General features: G+C 35.9%; 1 protein-coding gene across 1 annotated transcript in view; it reads left to right on the top strand.

Moving 5' to 3' along the window:
• The window catches only part of CNTN6 (contactin 6), a 675643-nt gene that overhangs the window by 630593 nt on the left and 19183 nt on the right, over positions 1 to 25867 (top strand). Inside the window, 5 exon segments of the mRNA XM_082345413.1 lie at positions 14456 to 14631; positions 14999 to 15116; positions 15755 to 15913; positions 16035 to 16184; positions 18295 to 18365. Of these exon segments, the coding sequence (XP_082201539.1) occupies positions 14456 to 14631; positions 14999 to 15116; positions 15755 to 15913; positions 16035 to 16184; positions 18295 to 18365 (674 nt within the window).

Below are 25867 nucleotides of genomic sequence, written 5' to 3'. Positions count from 1 at the left end.
ATCTCTTCAAGTATAAAGGAGAAAACAAACAAAAAGCTTTCATGTAAGCAAACACAATAATATCAATATTATTTTAGTCTTCATAATAATTTAGTTCATAGTCTTTTAAAAATGTAGCACATATCACTCAGATGAAATTTCCAGGCATGTTAAGCAGCCTTTTTTCTTTTAAATATATATTATACAATATATAATGTAAAGGACATTATATATTAATTATAATTAATGAATTATAAGTCTGCACTTTTTTATTATGCAAGAAAATTTTCACTGAACCTATTATTGGTTAAAATTTTGCTTTGTTTTATTTATTCTTAATAAAAACAGGGGGTTGTATAGCTTGTGCTTTATACCAAATAAACAGGCCAGACAGATGAGTACATACCACTTCTTAAAGAGATGAAAAGCAGAAACTTTGAAATTAGATTAACTAGTTCAATTACTAACTAGCATGAAATCCTAAAGAGTTTGTTTTTGCTGTTTGATGTTGTATTCTTTATTATTATCACTAACGACACTCTATTAAATATACATACTCTGCTCCAGGCACTGTTATAGCTGCTTTATGTATATCATCTCACTGAACCCTCCGAACAACACTTTGAAGCAGATGATCATTAGACATTAAGGCATAGACGTCTGAAAGTGCTTGCCAAGGTCCCTTGTTATTAAGTGGCAGAACTCTTTTTTCCCTTCTAGTAAATTTATGTAATCATACTTACATGAGACACTTTTACATGACATTGTTTAAAGTTCAAAGAAAATGAAACTATAGTAACTTGCAGATATTAGTACTTCCCCCTAAATACTTCAGTTTTCCTTTGTTAAATAGAGTTCAATATTTGTTTATATCTTTATCATTTGAGGTAAACTTTACATATATAATGAAATACACGTCTTAAGTGTACATTTGCTGAATTTTGGCAAATGCGTACACCTGCGTAACCCCTAACTCTACCAAGATAATTACCATCATCCTATAGAACTTCCCTCATGCCTCTTCTTAATCAATCCCTACCCCCACCCCAGTCCTAGAAGCAAGTACTGTTACGATTTTTTTCTGCCACAGATTTCATACAAATGCAATCATACAGAATATACTCTTTGGCATCTGGCTTCTCTCACACAGCTTAAATCACTAGCTATCAACCTTCTGTTTTTATTAAAAATGAACAAAACTAAACAAAACTTTACCAACAGTAGGTTTAACCTGTGTAGTAAAAAAAAAAAAAAAAATCTTGAATTATAAATATCTTTGTCTCCAGTTTCCTTCCCAAACTTGTACACACTTGTGCCCTGAGTATTGGGTTAGGAATTGGAAGTTCAGTAATTTTTTTCTTGATTCCAGTCTGAAGCTAAAGGAAGTGATTAGACTCCTGTGTTACTTGGGCATTCTATTTCTAAACCAGCACAGTGGTCACTCAAGCTCTAGTGACATTTTTTTAGGAAAAATGTGTGTCATTACAACATTAAGAAAAAGATGCAAGCTCTGTTTTAGGTCTGTGGATCCTGAACACTCAAGGAAACAGTTATTAGCAAATTCTTTCAAGCCAAAAAAAGGAATGGGGTAGGAGTGGGGCAAGGGGGTGTAGAGGGGAAAAATAATCAAATGAATTGATTGACGCTGATTCTCCTCTTCTGGATTTTATTTTCTCATTTCATCTATCCTTATCCCAACATAAATGTTCAGAAGAAAACATTTTCTATTAGGTCCTGTTGCCAGGCAAAGTAAAATTTCCTCATTCCATCCCTTTTAAAACTACACAACACTTCAACCTGATATTTTACTACAACCCAGCATAAAGTTACAGTTGGAGGACTGAGCGAATGCTATCTATTTATAGGAAATATAAATATGATCCCATAAATAGTCATTGCCTATTATGTATTACTGCTTTGAAAGTGAGTAGTTGGCATATTTAATTCATTAAGCAGAATCTACAGTGCATGCTCTTTTTAAATAGACGTCAGGCTCTGTTTTGATTACTTGTTAATATAGAAGATCTGTGTTTACATTTTACATTATTACTTGCTAGGGAATTTTTCAGTGTTACCTTGCATGATACTTAGATTTGTTTTCTCATTTAGACAACTCAAATTTTAGACAATTACTTTCTCCAGACAATTCTTCATTTGTTTCTTTTACTCTGGGGTTCAGGGTAGTCTTTTAATATTTGTTCTAAATCATTTAAATATTGAAGTGGAAGATAAATGGGTAATGGTAACTGCAGAGAAACTGTAATATACTGACCATGGTTACTTTGTACATTGGAATTAAATCATACTCTGCCTATGGTGGAATATAATATAAATACCAAGTACTGCACGTAGATTTTAGTGGATGTAAAACAACCTAGCCTACTGTAAGTATATGTACAAAGAGGAAAAATGTATTAAATAAAGATTAAAAACTCCTCCATTTCTTGCTTGCTAGAGGTGGGGAATTGAAGACTCTATCACACTGATTTCCTTGTTTGTTTGTTTTCTCTACAGGGTTTATTTCAGAGTACTAGCTTTGATTTTCCTGTGCTTGCTTTTCCTAGAGTTAGTAATTTTCTTGTTTGTTTGCTTAGCTTTCTACGGAATTGGCAACAATTCATCCCTCAGTTCTATTTCAACTTTCTTCCTTTAATATCAATCTACCTTTGTGTTGGGGAGCCTGGTTTCCTAAGCAACATACCTTTCTCTTGACATACTTCTTCATTTGGGTAGACTGCATCTTCCTATGGATTTCTGAGAAACAATTTAAGAAAAATGCAATTTTTTTGAGATCTTTCCTGTTTGAAAATGTCTTTACACTATGATTACATTTGATTGATGGTTTAGTTGGAAACAGAATTCTGGACTGGAAATCAGGATTCTTCATAACTTTGGAGATGTTACTCTGCTCTAAAAGCTGAAGCCATTTTGATTTCTGACCTGTTGTTTGTGACATCTTTTCTCTCTCTCTCTCTACAAGTCTGTTTTTCCCAGTGTCCCACAATTACATGATGATGTGCCATGGTGTAAATTTATTTTCAACCTTTTCACAGGGCATTTGGCGTACTTTGTCATCCTGGAAACTCGTAGTTCTTGGTCCTGGAATATCTTCCCAAATAATTTAATAATTTACTCCATTTCTTTTTCTGAAATCCCTATTATTTAATAGATTTCCTAAACTGGTATTCGAGTTTATGCGTGTGTGTATGTATGTATGTATGTAACTATTTACCTATCTTTGTATATAATATTGTATTTTATATAATTATATATATATTTAGATACATATAATTTATATACATGCTCATGTTATATACACACACACACACACACACACACACACACACACACACACACACACACATATATATACTTTTGTTTCTCTCTCCTCATATCCATTTTATAGCTTTGTTGCTCTATCTTCTAGGTGATTTTCTCAACTTTATCTTCCAGACTTTCTATTGTATTTTTGTTTTTGCTATTTTGAAAAAATTTCTAAGTGTCCTTTTATTTTCTGGCCTTGCTCATTTTCTCCCCCTTCCTCTGAAAATATTGCTTGTAGTTTTTCTCTTTTCTAGTTTATTTTTTATGCATGGTATCTGTTGTCCCAAACTACTTTCTTCTCTTTTCTTTGTTTTAATCCCTATCCTTTATTAAAAGGTGTACAAAGATACTCTGTGCATCTGTTGCCTGCTCATATTTAAAAGTGGGTCACTAAAAATCTTACAGAAAGCTCTGATCAAGTGTGGGGATTTTTGAATGATTGGACTTCACATTTAGATGATCTGGCCAAGATATTTCCTTGGAAAACTCTAAGGTCACTATATTTGGATCTTCTCTTGTAGGCTCATCAGATCCCTAGGAAAGCTGTCCCTCACCTCCCATCCAGGTTTCCTGCCTGGAGAGCAAAGGCCCAGCAGACAGCACCCTCAGAACTGCATAAGCTTACAACACATGGATCTCAGCCCTCACCCTGTACATGTTTCCTTAATTCCCCTATTTTCAGTAGGAGCCCCCCACCCTTAACTGTACTTGGTGACCAGCAGTTGAGACCCTCTGTTGCATATCCTCTCAGGAAAGTAATTTGCTGGTTTTCTTCTGAGATGGGAAAACATTCTTGAGACCAAATAGCATCCTATTCATAAATTCCAAAATGAATTAATTCATAAAGACATGCTAAATAAGTTTTCTCCTCAGCCTTCCCACTGCCAGCCTATGACTGACCTTTACAGTAAGCCAGTTAGAAGTCATTCAACTTCACTCCAGTTCCTCAAATTTTGTCTCCCCTTTTCGTCTCTGTTTTGGTGGATTAATGTCTTAGAAAAAAAATTTCTTTTGGCATCACTTATTAGATGTTTATAAAGAACTTGAAGTAAATACTATGTAATCAATTATCATCGCCAGGATGTTGTACATCCTATTTTTTATTGTGATACTATTTTTCTCTGCTAATATTTAGAAGAAGTCAAGCTTTAGCTATTTTTTGCTTAAACAAAATTTGTCAAGTAATCTAGAAAGCACAATTTGGGAGATTATGGGTCATGGACTCAAATCTTCCACTTGTACACTAGATATGATTCCCTCTCACATTCAGGGACATTCCCTCTCTCTCTCTCTCTCTCTCCCTCCTTACCCCCTCCCTCTCCCTCCCTTGTCTTTTTCATCTCTATTATCCCCTCTAAGGCATCACTCCCACCACCATACTTGCATATTGTTACTCTCATCATTAAAAAGCTGTCATCTTCTGACCTTACTTCCCCTCCGGCTACTGCCATATTTGACTCTTCTCCTTTATATCAAAACTCTTTTAAAACGTTGTCTATACGAGCTTGCTTTTTTCAATCTTTCTGGTCAATTCTGTTTTGAATCCATGCAACCAGGCTTTTTTCCTACCATTTCATCAAAACTGTTCTTAACAAGGTGACTAGTAGCCTCCACACTGTTTTATCCAGCGGTCAGTTCTCAGTCATCTTACTTAACCTATCAGACTACTGATCACACAGTTCTTGATACACATTTCTCACTTGGCTACCAGGACATAGTAATTTTCAGGTTTTCCTTTAACATCTTGAGTCACTCCTTTTCAATTTCCTTTTCTAGTTCTTCTGAATCTTACCAATTTCCTAAATTTGGAATATCACAGGGAACTTTCCTCGAATTTATTCTCTGCCATAGCTATTACCACTCACTTGGTAACTCGTCCAGTCTCATCATTTTAAACAAAATCTACAAGCTAATTCCCAAAATGATAACCCAGCTTAGTTATCTATCTTAATCCCAAATCCAACTGCCAATTTATCTTAACTTCCAATTTACTATATCCTAACACTAACCTCCTAATTCTCACTCCCAGAACTTGCTCCTGCCACAGTAAATCCCCACTATATTAATGACAGCCTACACCGACACTTGCTCAAGCCGAATCCTTGCAGTCATTTTCACTCTTTTCCTTCTTTCAAACCCCATATCCCATTGTCCAACAAATGGCCTCAGCATCAAGATATGTAAAGAATCTAACCAGGTCCCACAACTTCAATGACCAAACATTAGTTTAAACCAATACTGTCACTTTCCCAAAGTGTGTCTCTAGCACAGAGATACCCAACTAAGTTTATTTTGCCTCCTAGGGGACATAGGGCAATGTGTAGGGATATTCCTGGTTGTCACAACTGAAGGATCTACTAACATCTAGTAGGTAGAGGCCAAAGATGCTGCTAAATATCCTATAATGCACAGAACAGCTTCCCCACCGCACTCTGAATCCACTTACACATACATGCGACAAAATATAATCTGGCCCAAAATGATAACAATATTGAAATTAAGAGACTCACCCATAGCCTCAGAAGTATGGGTCTCAATTCCATCTTTGTCTCCCTTCTAGAAGCTTGAATGTTCCTATTAAATTGTAGATGAGTTTTTTGCCTTTGTTATGGAAATCCTCTAAAGGCTCCTCAGTTCAGTGTTGTTTTATTTGCTCAGTATTCACACTGATGTACACCTGGAAGAAAGTAAGGGTTCAATACTAATTAAATGGTTTTGAATAAAATATTGAATAAACAATTAGTATATTTTTATGTTAAGGGTTTCTACATCTGTCCAAAGTAGTGCTCACTTCTTTTTCCAAATGACATTAACTATCATACTGTTCAAGCTATTATCTAAAAAGCTACTGATAAATGGCCTAAATATTTCCAACCCTACACATAAGCTATTACAAAAAGTTAATAATATTGGCGAAACTTCTGTCCTGACTAGTTGAAGTAGATTTATCACACAAACATCATACCAATATCAATCACAATAATGTAAAAATATTTTAAAAATAAAAATCTCAAGCAGAAATTTTGGTGGTCTCACAGTGCCAGAAAGAAAAAACTGGGGCTCATAATCAACCAAATAGAATGAGGCCAGCTAAACAATTCAATCTTGAATCAAGACACCTAAGGGACTATGCCCTAGTAATAAAAGCAGAGCAAAATTGACCAGGACTTAAAATCACTGACTTTAGACTCAATTTGTATCAATTCCTGACTAGATTCTGCTCTTTTTCAATTGCCTGCTTAAAAGTCAGTCTTCTTGGGAAAAATACAACAAAATGAAAATATTTACATTTTGAGCCACAGCACCTGACATTTCATAAAATGTTACCAAGAACAGCTGGAGCCAGGACCAAATGACCAAAACCCAGGGAAATATCAGATAACAGCAACAAGTCACGGCTGATAGAAATATAGAAGCTATCACACAAGGGTTTTAAAATAATTGTGATTAGTATGTTTTTTTAAAGGTGACAAGATGGAGAATTTCAGAAGAGAAATGGCATGTATTAAACATCAGTTGGAAGTTCTAGAAGTGAAAAATACAAAGGCTAAAATTAAGAACAAAATAGACTGACTTAACAGCAGATTAGATATGGTAGAGAAGAAGATTAGTAAAGAGGAAGATATGTGAATATAAGATATCCAATATGGAGAAGAAATGCAATAGGAAAGACAAAAAAGAACACAAAGAATATATTGTTGATGGTGAATAGCTCTAACATACATGAAATTGTGGTTCCCAAAGGGGCTGAGGAGGGATGAGGGATGACCAGTTTGAAGAAAGATTTTCCAGAGAGTTAAAAAAAAACTGAAAATGACATCAGCCATCTATTCAGGAAATCATATGAGCCTTAATTAGGATAAACACAAAGGAAAGTTTAAATAAGCACATAGTAGCGAAAACAAAGGAAAGAAAAATCATCCCAATTAAAAAAAACCACATTATCTTCAAAAGAATAACAATGACAATGACAGTTGACATAACAACAGAATTAAGGGAATCAAGAAGACAGTGGAATGACATTTTTAATGGTCTGAAAGACAATACCAATAAAATTCTATTCCCAGCAAAATATCCTCTCAAATGAGGACAAAATAGAGATGCTTTCACCAAACAAAACCTCGGAGAACCTATCACTCAAATCTGCACTAAAAGAAATGATAATGAAACTCCTATAACTAGAAGCAATGTGGTCACAGATTGAAGAAGAAATTAAGAGCAATGGGAAGAGTTAATACGTTGATACGAGGCTAATTTGAGATTCTGGGGAATTAGGAAGAGGACCAAATTTTAGAAGTTTTTATTTCTAGTCTTCACAAGTTAACTAATGAGAGAAAATATCAGAGACTTTCATCACCTGTTTTAAGTGTTATTTATACACTAATTTCCTTTATATCAGTATCTTAATAACATTTCCAATAATGTCATAGACAAATGAAGGCAGAATCACATGTTGCACAGAGGGAGATTTGATGATTTTTCTTAACATTCGTCAATCTTTTGAGAGGAATTGGTAATTCAGAACCACCTGAGCAGTTATTATTCTGAACAATGACCCTGAAAGATTATCACTCACAGATGGAGATTTCAACTGAGTTAAAAGTACAAAAGAAACAAACAAAAAGTTACCAAAAGTAATATTTTCTGGATGCTCAGGAAAGACCAATTACATGATGGATTGCCATCCCTGGCTTGTAAAAATGTAGCTGGGGATCATGATATGTAATAGAGTGTTTGGCCATTGATACAGGGAACAAGCCACACTTATGTTTAAAGAAATCATGCTTAACAGTTCTGAGAGAAATTTTGTTATTAGTTTTCATGTCTCCTGAGGTGCTCTTTACTAAAGATGGGTTCTGGAAATATCACTGTCTATTTTGACAATGTGAATTTGAGTAAGGCTATTCATCAAAAGCATTATATATTTTATTAAGCCTTTCCTTGTACTTCTTAAGGATAGGATTGTTAGATCAAGCTGTTTTCGTACGATCTGATTCTCACTGAAACAGACTGAAAAGAGTAAACATTAAAATTCTGTAATTTTATGAACTCTCCATTAACGCATGTCATTCATACTTAGAATAACCTTCAAAAAGTGGTCGGTCCTCTTCACACTAGAAGCCGAATGGAAAAGATGTCTCCCTATTCTCTATATAAATATTCACTACCCCCATCATTTCCTTTATGTCTTTCTTTTATTATTATTGAAAATTAGAAACACACAGAAAAGTAGAGAAAACAGTACCAGGAATACCCATGTACTCATCAATCAGGGTTGATAATCATCAACTCATATCCAACTTTGTTTCACCTATACCCTCACCTACTTCCCCAACATCCACCTCAAATATCTAGAGGCAAATCATAAACATCATAATTTATTCTATAAATATTTCAGAATGTATTTTTAAATGACAAGGGGATCTTTTTAACATAACAATAAACCAGTTTTCCTATCTTAAAAAAATTAACGACTACTCTTAAGTTTTTCGGAGTTCAAATGTATGTGATTATCTCTTAAATATATATTTATATATGTATTATGCATGTTAAATAAATACACACACATGTGTGTATATATTTGTGTACGCTAACCCTCTTCAACCATGAAAGTCATATTTCCAAACATTGTTTCTTAGAATTCTTTATATCCCAAAACGTATTAAGAGGTATTACATGAATTAAAAATGTTCCATATCTAGTAAGTGCAGGAAAACTAGAATTAAGGAAACTTCTTTAATACAGGAATTTTCAAAGCTTTTAATATGCTAAAAGGTACTATGAAACTCTAAAAGCAAACATAGTAAGTATACAGAATTAATTAAAGTTGAATAACCTGGGAAATGCACCTTTATTTATTTTTGGAGCATCACTAATCAATAACATTTTACTGGATATGACTTTTTCCTGGATCCAAAGCATTGGTGGATTTCTGGCAATATATTTCACATAGCTTGGATTTTCCTTAAATAGAAATTTCAGGTTCAAATTTCAAAACCTAAAGCAATTATTTCTCAAAGCATGGGCCTGGACTGACCACATTAAAATCAACTGAAGACGCAACCTGTCAAAAAAATCCATTTCTAGGTTCTCTCTGCAGACCTGCCAGATCAGTATTTCTGGTGGAAGCAGAGAAATGCACATTTTGAACACATTCTCCAGGAAATTCATGCTAAATTTTTAAACTACTAGAGTAGAATTTCTATAAATATCAATACTTAAGGAATAGGCAACAAAAATATAATTATAGGAAATGAAAAGGAATAACTATCGCTCTATTTTGTTTCAGAGAAAGAGCCTTAAAGAATTTCAAAGTTTTACAAATGATAGAGTCTAGCAGAGTCGACGTTCCTCCTTTTTAATTTGTTATAATTCAGGCCCTAATTATCTCACTTATCCATAAATACCAAGAAGTATTTCGGTGTTAATAATGAGCCTCATGTTACTGCACCTACTCCACTGGCATGTATGCGCTCCCAGGAAAGTAGTACACTAGATGTGTGTATATACATCCCTCCACTCCTTGAGAGTGATTCGAGTGGCTTTTTAAAAAATTTCTCTGGTGTTAGTTTCTTAAGAAGTTAAAGTATATGCACAGGAATCAGAACTTGTTAATGAACTAAAGCTCCTCCTTGTTCTTTCCCTAAAATAGCATCAAAAATTGTGTATGTTTCTCCTGCTCAAGAACCACTCTCCCATTCTCTGCAACTGTGATTTTGTCTCTGTGGGGTATTCACTTCTAGTTCTGAGTTAGAGCTCTGCGCGGTTGCAGAAGGGAACGCTTCAGGGTAGCAATCAGTGGCCTTGTGGGTGTTGGACAGCCACCTACACAGGATCAGGACAGGTCTGCATGTGGTGTGAGGAGAGGATACAGTAGTTATAAGCGTTCTTGTCCATGTACCCCCTCACCCTCACAGGAGGGTACTCACAAGGGGACTATGTTCAGATAACCATGCATTCCCTGTTTTTGAATAACAAGTCTGCCCACATAGAAGACTCTTCTTTTAAATATAATCCTTTTTTTTTTTTTTTTTTTTTACCCTACAAATACTGCTATGTCTTTATGCCTTTTTTCCCTCTGCTTCATACTTCCAAGGCTTCCCTTTTTTTTTGGCAATTTTTTAACATGGCATCCAGGGCTGGTTTCATCCGTTTGTAACCCAGTCACACAGGATCCCGTGCTGAGATATGCCTCATGTTTGGTCTAATGCTCCACTGTCGCCATCTCAAAATTCTTGATCGCTTTGTCTCTGAACTTGTGCTTTGTAAGTGAAAGCTAGTGGGACAATGGAGCATGACCATGAGCAGAGGAGACAGCCTAGGTGGAAGCACGTACAAGTGTTTATGGTTCAGCAGCCGTAGCTTGTGCACAAACGGGCTCAGGTCCATGCACCAAGCAGGCAGGTGGGACTGTGTATACCCACATGCCTGATGGCGGTCAGGAGTGCTGAGGCCCAGAGGAAGGGGAGCAAATCAGGACCCGGGACCAAATTGGTGGAGGTGATGATGGTAGCAGCTGTAGAAACTTCAGGGGATGACAGCAAGGGCTTCAGGGGAACAAGGAACTCAGAAAGCAGTCAGCGTCAGGATCCACTGTGAGAAGTCAGCTTGCTCATCTGTGCCCAGACAATGTCCGGGTGACATCTGTACAAATATTAACTCTTCAGCCTGAGCACCAGAAAAGGAACTGTCAGTGCCCAGGCAGTAAATTTTGTCAGTAAAGTATTACGAAATAAAAGCCTACATATATTGCAATAAGGCGTATCATAGAGTTATGTGAATTCTTAAAAGAGTTTGGCATACATGATTTTGAAAATGTCTGCAACACTAGAAAGCTCATTTCCAGAGGCTTAGAAATAGAAATTTAGAGACTACTCTACTCAATGGGAAAAATACTATTTCTATACAAATCTCCGGGTAAACCAATTATTAATGAGTGTTTCCTTACAATTAAAGATACAGCAGTAGAATGCATAAACAGGCGTTCTGGATTATACACAAACCTTTAAGCCACTTTCAGTTTCCCGTGAAACCTCCACAAGTTACAGGATGTGTCCGAAGAATGTAACAGTTCCATTGTTTAAATTTACATCTAAAATTCAATGCAGACTTAAACAGAAGGGATTTGTATGAAGAGATAAATCTTTTTGGAAAAGATTGTTCCTTGAGAATCATCAGCTCTAGATGATCTAAGATTCACATTTCAAAATAATTTATCAGATATTTATTCCAATGTTCTCACAACCTATAAAATACTCTCAATGGTTCCATAACAATTGCATCAACAGAAAGATCTTTGCAAACATAAAGAATTATCGAAAAGCATTTGCGATTTTACATTTGCCATGAGCAACCGATGTCAATCACTTAAAAATAAAATTGCTAAAACAAATTCTGATGACCTAATAAATTTATAGAAAAGTGAGAAAAATCTTATGATCAATCAAGAAATAAATTTAATAAAGTATTATTATTTAATGTATATATAAAATTGAATCAAAAATATACTTTTGCAATTTGTATGTTTATGTTGTTACTCATGTATCATTATTACCCTGTTACATTTTGTAGGTAATATATTATTTTTAAAGCAAAGTAATTTCAAAGAAAAACACCCCACATTTTTATTTCATACTGCGACCCAAAAATTATTTATGTAGCTGGCCCTAAAAACATCTAAAGCTTACATTCGGACTATGACCATCACCAAGCTTCATACTCTCCACCTTCACTCCTGTTTTACTCTCCAACACTTCTTTCCAGCAAAATGGCTGCCTTGCCTCAACAAACCATTCTTCTTTGCACAGATTCTTTGTAAATGCTCTTGCCTGCATAGTGAATAAAGTTACTTCTCCCTGACTATTATGTTTACTTAGCTAACTCCTATTTGCCTTTTGCTTTCAGCTAAAGCAATCCTTTCCCAATAAACTGATCCCTCAGGATTCACTATTTTAATAGAATCATTTACTTCTAATACATGGCACTTATAACAGTTGTAACTATGTATTTCTGAGTATGATTTGATTAATGTCAGCCTCTCGTTTTATTCTTAAATATCTGTGAAGGCAAGCACCACATCATTTTTATTTGGTGCTTTTTTTTTTCCTTCTCCTTCCATTGTATTTCCAATACTTAGCAGACAGCTGGAATTTGGTAGGTGCTCAATAAATATTAGTTAATAAATGAATTAACTAGTGAGAACATGTAAACATTATAATGAATTATAATACAAATGTTTCTTATTCATGAAGTTTTAGTCAATATTACTATACTACTAACAAACTGTATATAGGGAATGATTTGTCTAATTTTGCCACTTTGTGGTGCCATAAATGGAAGGAGAGGTTTTCATTTTTAATGTTTGAAAATTATTTTAACTGCATGATCCAAAACTTTAAATCAGAGCAATTTTGCTCTACCAGCACAACCAGTTAGCCAACTCATCTTCCCATAAGTGTAAATAAGATATTAGCGATATATTTTTTTCAAAGATACTACAAGAAGGAAAATAGTCTCTAGTCTTAAAATGCGTTATTGAAACCCTGGTTAGTATTTATCCTTTCTTTGTGGGAGACGTCTGAAGAAGGTTTGGAATTAAGAATGGACTTAGTCCACAAAATCATTCTTTAAACTTTTCCCCAGAAATAATTAGAATAAAAAGTATATGTGTCTAATATAATAAGGTAAAGAGTATCTTTAAAATATGAAAATATGAAGACACAGACACCATCTGATGTAGACTGAGGTAGATTTTCTTCATTATATTCAGAAACAAAATATGTGCTTTTATTTTTCCATGACTCTTTTATCAATATGTACCTTAAAGCCCAAGATTATTACTTCCTACTTTTTGTTTATTAAGGAAACAATCACAATTATTGAAATGTTGGAATAATACTTAAACATTCTATTGATAAAATACAGTGGCACACTCATCCATATGAACATATAAATTCAACCTCAATGCTACTTTGATTTCTTGAGCAGCACAAAGAAGCCAGAAGGAAAGTAAAGCTTTTAGCTTATCTCCTAGAGGGTAAAACTTTATCTTATGAGTGATCTTTAGAGAAAGAGATTTTCCAGGGTCCTCATTTCATTTTGTTTTGAAACTTCTTTATGTATGATACTTGCTTTCACTATAATTTGCCAAAATCCCTAATTCTTAAATGTAAACCCCTTAAAACATACTTTATTTTGGTAAGATAGTGCATATCTAAATCCAAATATATGTCCAGGGTTTTTTTTTGTGTGTGTGGTTACTGAGTTGCCATTTTGGTCAATTTACTGAGTTGCCATCTTAGTCAATTCTTAGTCCTCTAAAATCAAAACTATGTATTTTGTTATAAAAAATGTAGTCAAAAATGATATCACTATGAGTCTCTTTTAACCACAGAAATATAGGACTCACAAGTCCAGCTGGAACACTGTTTGGAATTATCCTTTGAAATGGGTCAATGACATGATATGACTTGTAGAGCAAGGGCTGATATTGTGACTCATATTTCTAGAGAGAAATTTTTTTATGATAGATGTGTAATTCTAAAATTGTGAAATCTCGATGAAAAAGAAAAAAGTTACCTCCTTCCTATTCGTGTTGCACCTTTATCTAAAATAGAAATTTTTTATCACAGCTATGTCAGAAATAGAATAAATATGTTGTATTCACATTTGCAAATATAAGGTTATGATTATAAATCTCGATATAATATAAACTAATGTAGTTATGATCTTAGGGACGCAATTTGTCTCATAGTATATGAAATTAACATAGAATATTTAGAGCTGTAACCATTGTGTGGATTGTAATATTGTGGCTGGAATTTCAGAATAAAATAATAATAAAAATGGTGTGGTGCATTCTCTATGTAGGGAATGCTGTCTTTTGATGTCCACAGTTTTCTATGAACTACTCATTTTTATATTAAGTATAAATGAATGTATATCTTGAATTTTCTTACAAGTAATAGGCTACATTGATTAATGCAGAAATATTTGAAAAGTGGGAATATAATTTTTCATACTGAGTATAGTAGAGCTTCATGTTGTATTTATACAATTTCAAACAATGGCAAAATCATTCAAAATAATATGTTTTATAGCCATATGCTAGCATTTGATAAGCTTTTATAATAATAATATTTTTTCTCAACAGAGAGGACTGTTATTACCGTGCCACCTTCCAAAATGGATGTTACAGTTGGCGAGAGTATAGTCCTACCCTGCCAGGTGTCCCATGACCCCTCCATTGAAGTTGTATTTGTATGGTCTTTCAATGGAGATGTCATAGACTTAAAAAGAGGAGTGGCTCATTTTGAGAGGATTGGAGGAGTAAGTTGCTGAAATTTTTAAGTGCTTAATAAAATGAATCAAGTCTTTTACATGAATCAACATCTTTCATAATTATTCTCCCCATATTGATTTGCATGGATAGTCACTGTCTGTTTATGAAGTTGCAACTGTTTTTGTTTTGTTTTATTTTGTTTTATGTCTTGCATAGAAATGCTTGTGTTCTGGATGCAATTATAATAAAGGGGATAATAAAAGGGATCAAATATGAGAAACTATAATGATACTAGTATATCTCCTAATTTCAGAACTGCCTCATATTTAGTATTTATCCAGCTGAAAAAAAAAAAAAAAAGGGACCTGCTGTGTATGATTATGTTTTTATCCCTTTTTCCCTATCTATCTGCAGGAATCTGTTGGGGATTTGATGATAAGGAATATTCAGTTAAATCATTCAGGAAAATATCTATGCACAGTAAAAACAACTCTGGAAAGTTTATCTGCTGAAGCTGATATCATTGTGAGGGGTAAGCATAAATGGTGAAAATGAAGGAGCACACAGTTTATTCACAATCAAAAATGTTAATATGTATTGATACATGGTAGATCTTTGAGTAACCACATTATGATAAAAAAGTGAGATAAATAGTACAGATTTTTTATTTTCTAAACTCTAAGACTCCAGGGTACAGGTATAGATATGGATATTGAAATGAGTGGGTTTTGTCTCTTTATAAGGAATGGTCAGACTTAGCAAGCAGTGTCGGTCCCTAAAATTTAGACATGTTTTCTATTCATAATAAACCATTCTTGTCAGAGCAGGGTCAAAGTCACATGTTCCTGAAGGTCTCCGTATCAGATGTATTTATTTGAGTTAGCTTTCAAGAGAGAATGGACGAGAATGGTTCTCAATTTTTGAGGTTAACTCCCTATCGGATGATATTCAACCATCCCATGACTGGCATTTTCTAATCTTCAAGGGAAGCATTTCTAAATTAATCTCTCACCATGTAAGTTGAATTAATAGGGCTTTATCTCAAATAATGTGCTAAAATACATTATGTTCAATATTTTATTTTCTAAGCATAACAGATGGACTATCCCTGTCCCAAATCCATGAATTTAATAATTTCCAATATAGTCATCATAAAACATATTTTTCAAGGTCCCCCAGGTCCCCCAGAAGATGTAAGAGTGGAACATATTTCCAGTACTACTTCTCAACTAAGCTGGAGACCAGGCTCAGATAATAACAGTCCCATTCAAATATTTAGTATTCAGGCTCGGACACCATTTTCTGTGGGTTGGCAGGCTGTTTCTACAGGTAAGTGACACAAGCATTTTTGAATAATTTTCTAAAACAGATGGTGTGTTTGTTTAATTGAATAACTGATTGTTTTTAACTAGTGCCAATTTAGGGGCCTGAAGCATCCCCTTCTTTTCAGTTCCAGAAATTCTCAATGGTAAGACATACAATGCAACAGTGGTTGGTTTGAGTCCTTGGGTGGAATATGAGTTTCGTGTTGTTGCCGGGAATAGCATTGGGATTGGAGAACCAAGTAAACCATCAGAAGTGTTAAGAACCAAAGCATCAGGTAAGAAATCAATGTCTTCTAAAGATGTGGAAGACCTTTTAAAGTCTAGTTCCTAAAGAAAATAAGTGAGAAGTGTAGTATTTTTGGTCCAAAATCAGAGGCAGTAAACCAGTGGCTCTTATTTTCCATTTGTATGTGCACAGAGCAAGGTATATTTTCTCCCAAAAAGTGAATTCAAAAAGAGATGATTATAGTTAAGCAGGCATGTCAAAAATTAGAATTTTTCAAAAGCTGTCCTCTCATCTCATTTATTTTCTAGCCAAAATCCAATAGAGAATCTGTAGATTTGTAAATGCAAATGAGTTACTGCTTGTTTCATTAAATGTTGTAGCCAAGAATTAACTGAGACTCTGATGGTGCCGCCAGCCACATATTTCCATCTATTTCTCAACTCTGACCTAGCTGCAGCTTCATTGAGTGATACTATAAATTTTTCCACAGGCAAATGAGGTAAATTTTAAACTCATTTAACAGAAGTGCTAATTGAGCATCAACTGGTTCACTGAACAGCAGAATACAAGTGGAACCTGCCTCAGAAATCACACCTTCTTAAGCTCTTTTCAATGGATCCTTTGTTCCACTCTTAAACTTTCACATCCAAGGTGATACTTGATCTGCGCAATGCATGTAGCCAACAAAGTTCACATTCTTATCCAGTCACCTATGAAGGATCACTGATGCTGAGGCTTAGTTTAACAAGCACAAACTATTTCAACAAAGTGTGCGCAACTGTCAGATGTCAATAAATCATTTTTTTGAAACTAAAGGTAATGCTAATCATTTTATTATAGGATTAGGGCTGGAAAACAGCATATTTGGTAGTGATATCTTAAATCATTCTAAAAGTTTAGAGCTGAGAGGAGGGTCCTTCCTTTGATAGAGGAAGAAAAGGAAGACCAGGATGTTAGCTGATTGTTTTGGACAAAGTCAGGATTTGAACCCAGACATCCAGACTTAGGCACGAGCATTCACCATAACAGTGGACCTTAACCTAAATGAGATAAAGACTGACATAAGGAAATGTCTAAATATAGAAATTCCCAGGCCCTACCACAGACCAACTGGATAAGAATCTGCAAGTTTGGTCCATGCCTCTGGATATTAGCTTCAATTTCAGATTGTTTGTTTACAGCTGATTTATATTATGATAGTTTTGGGCAGGGTTGATGCTAATTCTAAAGTTTTTACAGTAGTTTTTATGTCACCTTCTGTTAACCATTGGCGCTCTCATTTCAGTAGCATAATGAGACTTGGTATTCATAGTGATTTCCCTGAGGCTCCAAATCATACTGCAGTGAGAGGTTGTGAGGTTTTGTTTGTTTGTTTGTTTGCTGGTATCATCAAAGACAGTTCTTCTCAATATGGCTTTAGGATGAGTATGGTTCATTTGAAAACTGAAGAAAAGAGGGAACTTTACTACCCAGAACATTGGAAACTTTTGCAAAGAGTTAATTAAAGTATAATTTAAAATAATTTCCTTATGTATCTAAACTAGTCAATTGTCCTAAAATATGTTACTGTAAGTTGTCAAGTACTAGAAACCCTGCAACTGTAGAAGCTATTCCAATTCACGCTGCTTTTGGCCAAAGGCATTGGAAGGCTTAGACGACAGGGCATAGGTTCAAGGCAATCTTTTAAATAAATTATGAAGATCAAAGCAGGATTCATTTTTAAATGTTAAAATATCCTGATGGCTAACAAAAAGAAAAATTATTTTAGTTTATTGAAAAAAATTAATTAATAGACTGCCTAAGTAACTTGTTTACAGCACAACTGTATAATTAGGCACTAAATCAGCAATGTTGCGGTTACCATCTGAATGGAACATCATTTTGCCAATTAGTAGATGATGCATAATAATGTCAAATACACGATGTTAGTCGATTTTTAATTAATTTTGGAGCCAGGGTGCTCTTGTATCAAACACAACTGTGTCCCCTCTCTTAGAAATTTGGATATGTGTAAACATAATTTATGTTCATTAAAAATGCAAGACTCTCTCATAATGTGTCTGCGTGAGATTTTGAAAGGTGAAATCCAAAAACAAAATTCTTCCCAATGAAGAGCTACTTTAGTAATTGCCATCCTATGTTTCTCTTGGTTGCTTTAGTCCCTGTCGTGGCACCAACAAACATCAATGGAGGTGGAGGAAGTCGGTCTGAACTTGTCATTACGTGGGAGGTAATTTTCTATCCAACTGAGTTACTTTGAAGGAAAAAGATTTAGCTGGCTAAGAGGAATATTGAAAAACAAAAAAGAAGATTTATTTGATCACTATTGAGTATATAAAAATACGTGGTATGAGAGACTCCTGATGATGCATTATTTAAAAGAGGTATTGGAAACTTCTTGTATTTCTACTAAAGTAAGAGAGTGTGACTAACTCAACACAATTTGCTTCCAAATATAAGAAACAGACGTTCAATGTCTATTGAAGGTGGGTCAGTAGCATTTTTGTTATTAGTTGATGAACTAGAAATTATTTTATTTGTTACCTCTAGAACTATTCATGAGTTAGACTCAGCAGAGCACAGGTAGAAAATAATTTCCCTATCACTGTTCTTTAAATCCTTCCTTTGTTCTTCCCTGCATCTAGATGAAAGCTTAGGCACATGGTATAGCTTTTGTAGTCATTATTATTAAGTATCAACAAGTAGGTTCATTTTTTTTTTTTAATAGTAATCTTTTATTTATTTATTTATTTTTATATTTATTTTTGGCTGTGTTGGGTCTTCGTTTCTGTGCGAGGGCTTTCTCTAGTTGCGGCAAGTGGGGGCCACTCTTCATCACGGCCTCTCTTGTCGCGGAGCACAGGCTCCAGACGCGCAGGCTCAGTAGCTGTGGCTCATGGGCCTAGTTGCTCCGTGGCATGTGGGATCTTCCCAGACCAGGGCTCGAACCGTGCCCCCTGCTTTAGCAGGCAGATTCTCAACCACTGCGCCACCAGGGAAGCCCCAATAGGTTCATTTTTGTACTTAAAATTTTTTCAACCTGGTTTATTATCATAAACTTTAGACTTTCAACCAATCTAAAGTTTCTCATTTCCAGACGCTCAGGCCTGCCTCAGCGGAGAAATGCTATAGTGTGAAAGGGAACGCATAGTCAGTTCTCCACCTTTTCTCCACTCTGCTATTCAATTTCTCCTTTCCCAAACTAGTTCCTCCAGAGTTGTAGTAAACTGGGATTGGGAGGAGAGGAAAGGGACAGAAAAAGTCCTGATTGCTGGTACATTTGTAATTTGACTTTGGTATACTCTAGGAATGGTAAATGACCAGACGTTGACATTTCATAGAGCGGTTTTTTGTATTGCTTTGTTTTTTCGTGGTTTTTGGTGGTGGCGGGGAGGGCGCAGTGTCCAAAGAAGTGCCCAAACTTTTGGTTGTCATTCCTTGGTGCAAGCTGCCGGAAGGTCTCCTCAGTTCCTGGAATCTGGTGGTCCATGGCCAGACTCTTCTGGTAGAGGTTCTCTCTCTCCTCTAGATGCTCTTTGTGGATATAGCATCATAAGGTCACAACCTTATGATGACAGAGCAACCATAAGGTTGCTCATGGATAGCTCCCTACATGGTTTTCACATTTGCCCTCAGCAAACATGCACCTTTGCTCTATGTTCCATGGAAGTGCAGTGTGTCCCCACTTAGCCTCTCCTCACTCTGCCACAATACACTGTCCGGGTCTCTCTCCCCTTTGGCAGTTTCTCAGGCATTTGTCAGTTAAAAGAACCTGCATCCCCTAAATTACAGAGAACATATACCATGTGTTTCTTTCTGAAGCCTCTTCACTTCGTTAGGCAAGGGATAAGAAGTAGCCCCTTTGCTTTCCCCTGGGTAGAGGGGTAGGAATGCACAGCTTTTTCTACAACCGTCTCAAAAGAAATATCTTCCTACTAATCTCTCCCTAAACAAACCAACACTCCCTTTCTGTACATTTCTCTTGGGTTATAGGCTAAGTTTTGCCAGGTAGACTTATATATAAATGGTTTGATGTCTCTCTTTAGAATGCATGGCACTTCATACCTTTGTTACCAGCTTTGAGCCCCAGCTATAACTGATAAAAGAGCCTTGCCCTATTTCATTGCCCTGTGTACATGTTTCTGACACTGTGGTGATAATTTTCATAGCCAAAACATCCACTTCCTTGGACATTTTAATACCACACCTAAGAACATGATGGCTATGGATATTTTAGTTAAAAATCATGATGTCTGATATGTTAGAGGGCCTCTCATTGGGAGGCAGGGGTGGTTTCATCCCTCAGGAGATATTTACAATGTCTGAGGGCATGTTTGGTTGTTTACAACTAAGGGGAGAGGTTCATCTGGATAGAGGCTAGGATGCAGCTAAACATCCTACAATGCCCAGGACAGCCCCCCCATGAGAAGACATTATCTGCCCCCAGATGTCAAGAGTGCTAAGGTTGAGAAACCCTGTTGCAGAATAATAGGGATTCATTGCATCTGTAAATGATTTTACAGTAGTATAAGACCTTCTATATATATGGTCCATTTTATTCCTCACAAAATCTACAAACAATAAATGTTGGAGAGGGTGTGGAAAAAAGGGAACCTTCTTGCACTGTTGGTGGGAATGTAAATTGATACAGCCACTATGGAGAACAGTATGGAGGTTCCTTAAAAAAACTAAAAATAGAACTACCATGTGACCCAGCAATCCCACTACTGGGCATATACCCAAAGAAAACCATAATTCAAAAGACACAGGCACCCCAATGTTCACTGCAGCACTATTTACAATAGCCAGGACATGGAAACAACCTAAATGTCCATCAACAGAGGAACGGATAAAGAAGACGTGGTACATATATACAATGGAATATTACTCAGCCATAAAAAGGAACGAAATTGGGTCATTTGTAGAGACATGGATGGACCTGGAGACTATCATACAGAGTGAAGTAAGTCATAAAGAGAAAAATCAATATCGTATGTTAACGCATATATGTGGAATCTGAAAAAATTGCTATAGATGATCTTATTTACAAAGCAGAAATAGAGACACAGATGTAGACAACAAACGTATGGATACCAAGAGAGAAGTGGGGGCGGGATGAATTGGGAGACTGGGATTGACATATATACACTACTGATGCTGTGTATGAAATAGATAACTAATGAGAACCTACCGTATAGCACAGGGAACGCTACTCAATGCTCTGTGGTGACCTAAATGGGAAGGAAATCCCAAAAAGAGGGGGTGTATGTATACGTATAGCTGATTCACTTTGCTGTACAGTAGAAACTAACACAACATTGTAAAGCAACTATACTCCAATAAAAAATTTTTAAAAAAGAAACAAACAAAAAAAATTCTATTACAGATAGAGAAAAAGTAGTATTATTAAACCCTCTTCATATGAGAGAACACTGAGACGCAGAGATGTTTTCTAAAGGTTGTAAACAACAGAGCCAGGAACCAGGTGCAGCTGCTATAAAAGTTGTCCTTTCTTCTGGACGTCTAGTTTCACATATGCGTTATGGGCCTAGCACAGTGCCTGGAATGTGGTGTGACCTCCTGAAGTACCTGTTGAAGGAATGGATATGCACAGAGAGAGATGTGGCTCAATTGTGGAGCACTTACAGGATTTTCAGTGCTGTGCTGGACATTTCATGTCATTTACTCCTCATGACAATGCTAGCCGGTGGCAATGCCATGTTCAGAAAAGAAAATAGGCTTAGAAATGCAATACAGGTGGGCAGAGAAGCATCTGACTATAGGACTCTCCATGCTTTTTTACTTTGTCCTAAATTAGAATTCCAATGGTCCATATGCAAAGTCATGGTTTAGAGAGGCCAGGAGTTTTCCTGTATCTGCCTTGAGTAGTAAGTTAATCAAGTTATTCTTGTTTACCAAACATGTTTCTCACAGAAACACTGACTCTCAAGTAGTCTAAAACAGGATTGGTTTTGTGGGATGGTGAGGAGGTTATTTAGGTTTCAATATTCTTTGAAGGCCATATAAGCTTTTCATCACTTGCCGAACTTCACCCCTTGTTTTTTCTCCTCCATGTCAGAAATTACTAAAGGTTGGTAAATCACAGCTTCTACTCAGTCTATACGTGAGGAGAATGGGAAATCCTATGTATACTATTCTTAAATAGAGATGATGTGAATTAACAAAAAAAAAAAAAAAAAACTTTCCACGATTTATAATGTTGTTTTTAAAGCCAGGTTCCAGAGACCATCACCTACAGGCCAAATCTGGCCTGCTCCCTGTTTTCCTAAACAAATTCACCCACCACCATACCCATTCTCTTATGTGTTATGTATCACTGCTTTCATGACGTTGCAAGAGACCCTAGATCCCCAAATGCTCAAAATATTTAAGCATCTGACCCTCTACAGAAAACTTTTTCTGACCTATATTTTTAAAAAATTAAGTTAAAATCATTCCCTCTGTGTATTTCTTCTTGGGATATCAGATATGAGGATACTAACAGAAACTATTACATAAATGGATGCAAGTTCCCATTTATCATTCACATTTGGCATCATGTACATGCAGTTACTGAGCCAAATTCTTCTGGTGCCCAAACTTCTTTAAGGAATCAGTTATGTGTACTTAGAAGGAGATGCATACATTAATTCGAGCAATCAGAAGGCACATAGTAACACTTTCAATTCAGTGAACACTAACGAGTAGTGCAGTGGGGGTACAAAAATGAATTTCTTGAAAAAAAAGTCTTTATGGTCAGAAATTGACAGGATGGCCTTAACTCAGCCTGAAAGGAGGTCAGGAAAGGTACCATCATAGCATATCTGAACTATGCTGTGAAAAAGAACTCGGGGATAAAGAGACCATTGCAGGCCAAAGTCACCGCACTGTGGATGAAGAAGTACCCATTGAGCTTTCAACACTAATCCAGGTCCAATCACTGTTCTAAACTCAGTCTGACTCCACCATTATGGTTTATAAGTACACTGTGGTATAATCGACCTGTGTTTTCTCCTGTGCCAAAATAATGTGTATTTTGTGTATGGTTATTTGTTTTGGTTTGTTATCTTTCAACTAACCTAGACATGATATCTAACTTTAGGGATGTTATAACTGATAACCTTTTTTAAAGGTATCTTTACTCATATGTTATTGTAATTTATACCCAAAATAACTGCAAGTTTGAGGTGCTTATGATAAACGTCTCATAAAAAATATGACTATAAAATTAAGCATATAGGATAAAAAACTGTAGAGTAAGAAATAAACACCCAAACTGCCCATTGATACACTTTCTACCTAGAGGGTCAGCCAGTAAAACTATTCAGCCTTGCAAGCTACATGGCCTCTTTCACAACTTCTCATCCCTGCCATTGTCATTCAAAAGCCATATATCATTATACAAATTAACATGTGTGACTGTGTTTCCAAAAACCTTTATTTTCAAAACCAGACTACGGGCCAGATTTGGTTCAAAGGCCGTAGTTTGCTGACTCTTGGTCTATACTAAAAATGTAGTTCTTACAGACACTGTGGTGGAGAATGATATTGTTAATCTTTATCAACTTTAAGAGATTTCATTACCAGAGGAATTTTTGAATTTCTGTATTCTGCTGAATACTTTCTCTGCTTAAAGGAGAAAACTCTCTTTCTGGCCACCTTAAATAGCTATATATATTTCTCCATCATTTGGCTCTCAACCCATATGAGAAGAATGAAAGGAAGGACCTAAATAAGCCTTTTTTTCTCCTCTAAACTGAGCATGTTGGACTCAGATCTTTCTTGAGGGAACACCATGTGAAACATTCATTGCACTTCACTACCAAAAACAAAAGTCCTCCACTTTCTCCGATGAACTAAACATCTTGATTAAATCTAAGATCAGAGAAGCATCCAAAAGAAATCAAATTCTCTAGCAAGTAGCTTAAATTCTCATAAATCTCCTCCATACCACTCAAAGTTAACCATTTTAATTCTGATCTACCTGTGAAAGGGAAGTGTCAACACAAGGAAGCATTTTCTTTCCTAAGATTTCAGGACATGTATTTTTCTTCTGCTTTTCACAGTCCATATTCCTTAGACTGTTCCACATGGCAAGAAGCAGGGAGCAGCTCAGGTCATCTTGGTTAATGGGGATTTATTTTAAAGCTACATGGGAAGTAATGAGGATGGGAAAAAGTCTCAGTAACCAAGCAGACAGGGCAAAAGAAGAACCGGAACATCATTCATCACTGTTCTGAGAACCGTAGCCCTACCCTGCTGTCATCTATTCTGGTAACCCAGCCCCAGTTCTAAGAGTCCCTCCTGCTCATCCTTCAGTTCTTCCTATTTACTTTACTTACAGTTTTCTACCTGGCTAATGGCTAAATTCTATCTCTTCTCTGTATAATTTACAGCTTAGATTTTCTCCTAGCTTCCACTGCCTCAGTGTCCCTGCTACTGTATGTTTTCTACTTATTGCTTGCTCTAAGTTTATCTATTATTACCCCAACACACCTATGTTTCATATTCAAATTCCATAAGGGAGAGGAATTAATTGGGTTTGCTAGTCACTATAGAATTCAGAGATTCTGATGGATAAAGAAGTTGTGATACAAATATACAATGGAATACTACCCAACCATAAAAAAGAATAAAATAATGCCATTTGCAGCAACATGGATGAGATTATCACACTAAGTGAAGTAAGTCAGAAAGAGAAAGACAAATACCACATGATATCACTTATATGTGGAATCTAAAATATGGCACAAATGAACCTGTCTAGGAAGCAGACTCACAGACACAGAGATCAGGCTTGTGGTTGCCTGGGGGAAGGGGGTAGGGAGGGGGATGGATTGGGAATGTGGGGTTGGCAGATGAAAACTATTATATTTAAAATGGATAAACAACAAGTTCCTAGTGTATGGGGAACTGTATCCAATCTCCTGGGATAAACCACAATGGAAAAGAATATTTAAAAAAGAATGTATATATGTGTAAAAAAAAAAAGAATTCAGAGATTCTATACCAGAACACCTCAAAGATTCTGACCAAGAGGGTGCCTTTTGTTCTGGTGCCCACTGCTGGATAACCAGATGTGGTCCAAGTCACAGGATAATGTGATACAATAAATGGATACCTTTGGTAAGGAAAACCTCAGGAATAAAGTTGTGTGCATGACAGACTCAAGCCTTATGCCCTATCAGGTATGCCTTTATTAGTCTACATGAAAATGTTCAGAAATAAAAAGCATCTTCCTTTAGAGAAACTAAATTAATTCTATCATTTTTAAATATAACTTTCTTATAAACAGCTGGAATATTTGTCTAAATTCAAGGACTAATTCATTTTCACTTTTTTTTTTTTTTTAATAGCTACTTTATTTATTTATTTATTTATTTATTTATTTATTTATTTATTTATTTATTTTTTAGCTGTGTTGGGTCTTCGTTTCGTGCGAGGGCTTTCTCTAGTTGTGGCAAGCGGGGGCCACTCTTCATCGCGGTGCGCGGGCCTCTCACTATCGCGGCCCCTCCCGTTGCGGGGCACAGGCTCCAGACGCGCAGGCTCAGCAGTTGTGGCTCACGGGCCTAGTTGCTCTGTGGCATGTGGGATCTTCCCAGATCAGGGCTCGAACCCGTGTCCCCTGCATTAGCAGGCAGATTCTCAACCACTGTGCCACCAGGGAAGCCCCATTTTCACTTCTTGATGTGATTATTTATAATGTTATAATTATCTATAATGGGGAAC

The sequence above is a fragment of the Balaenoptera borealis genome, assembly GCF_965194805.1.
Source record: "Balaenoptera borealis genome assembly, chromosome: 12".
Lineage (NCBI taxonomy): Eukaryota > Metazoa > Chordata > Mammalia > Artiodactyla > Balaenopteridae > Balaenoptera > Balaenoptera borealis.
The sequence above is the reverse complement of the archived record's forward strand: the minus strand, read 5'-3'. Positions and strand labels throughout refer to the sequence as shown.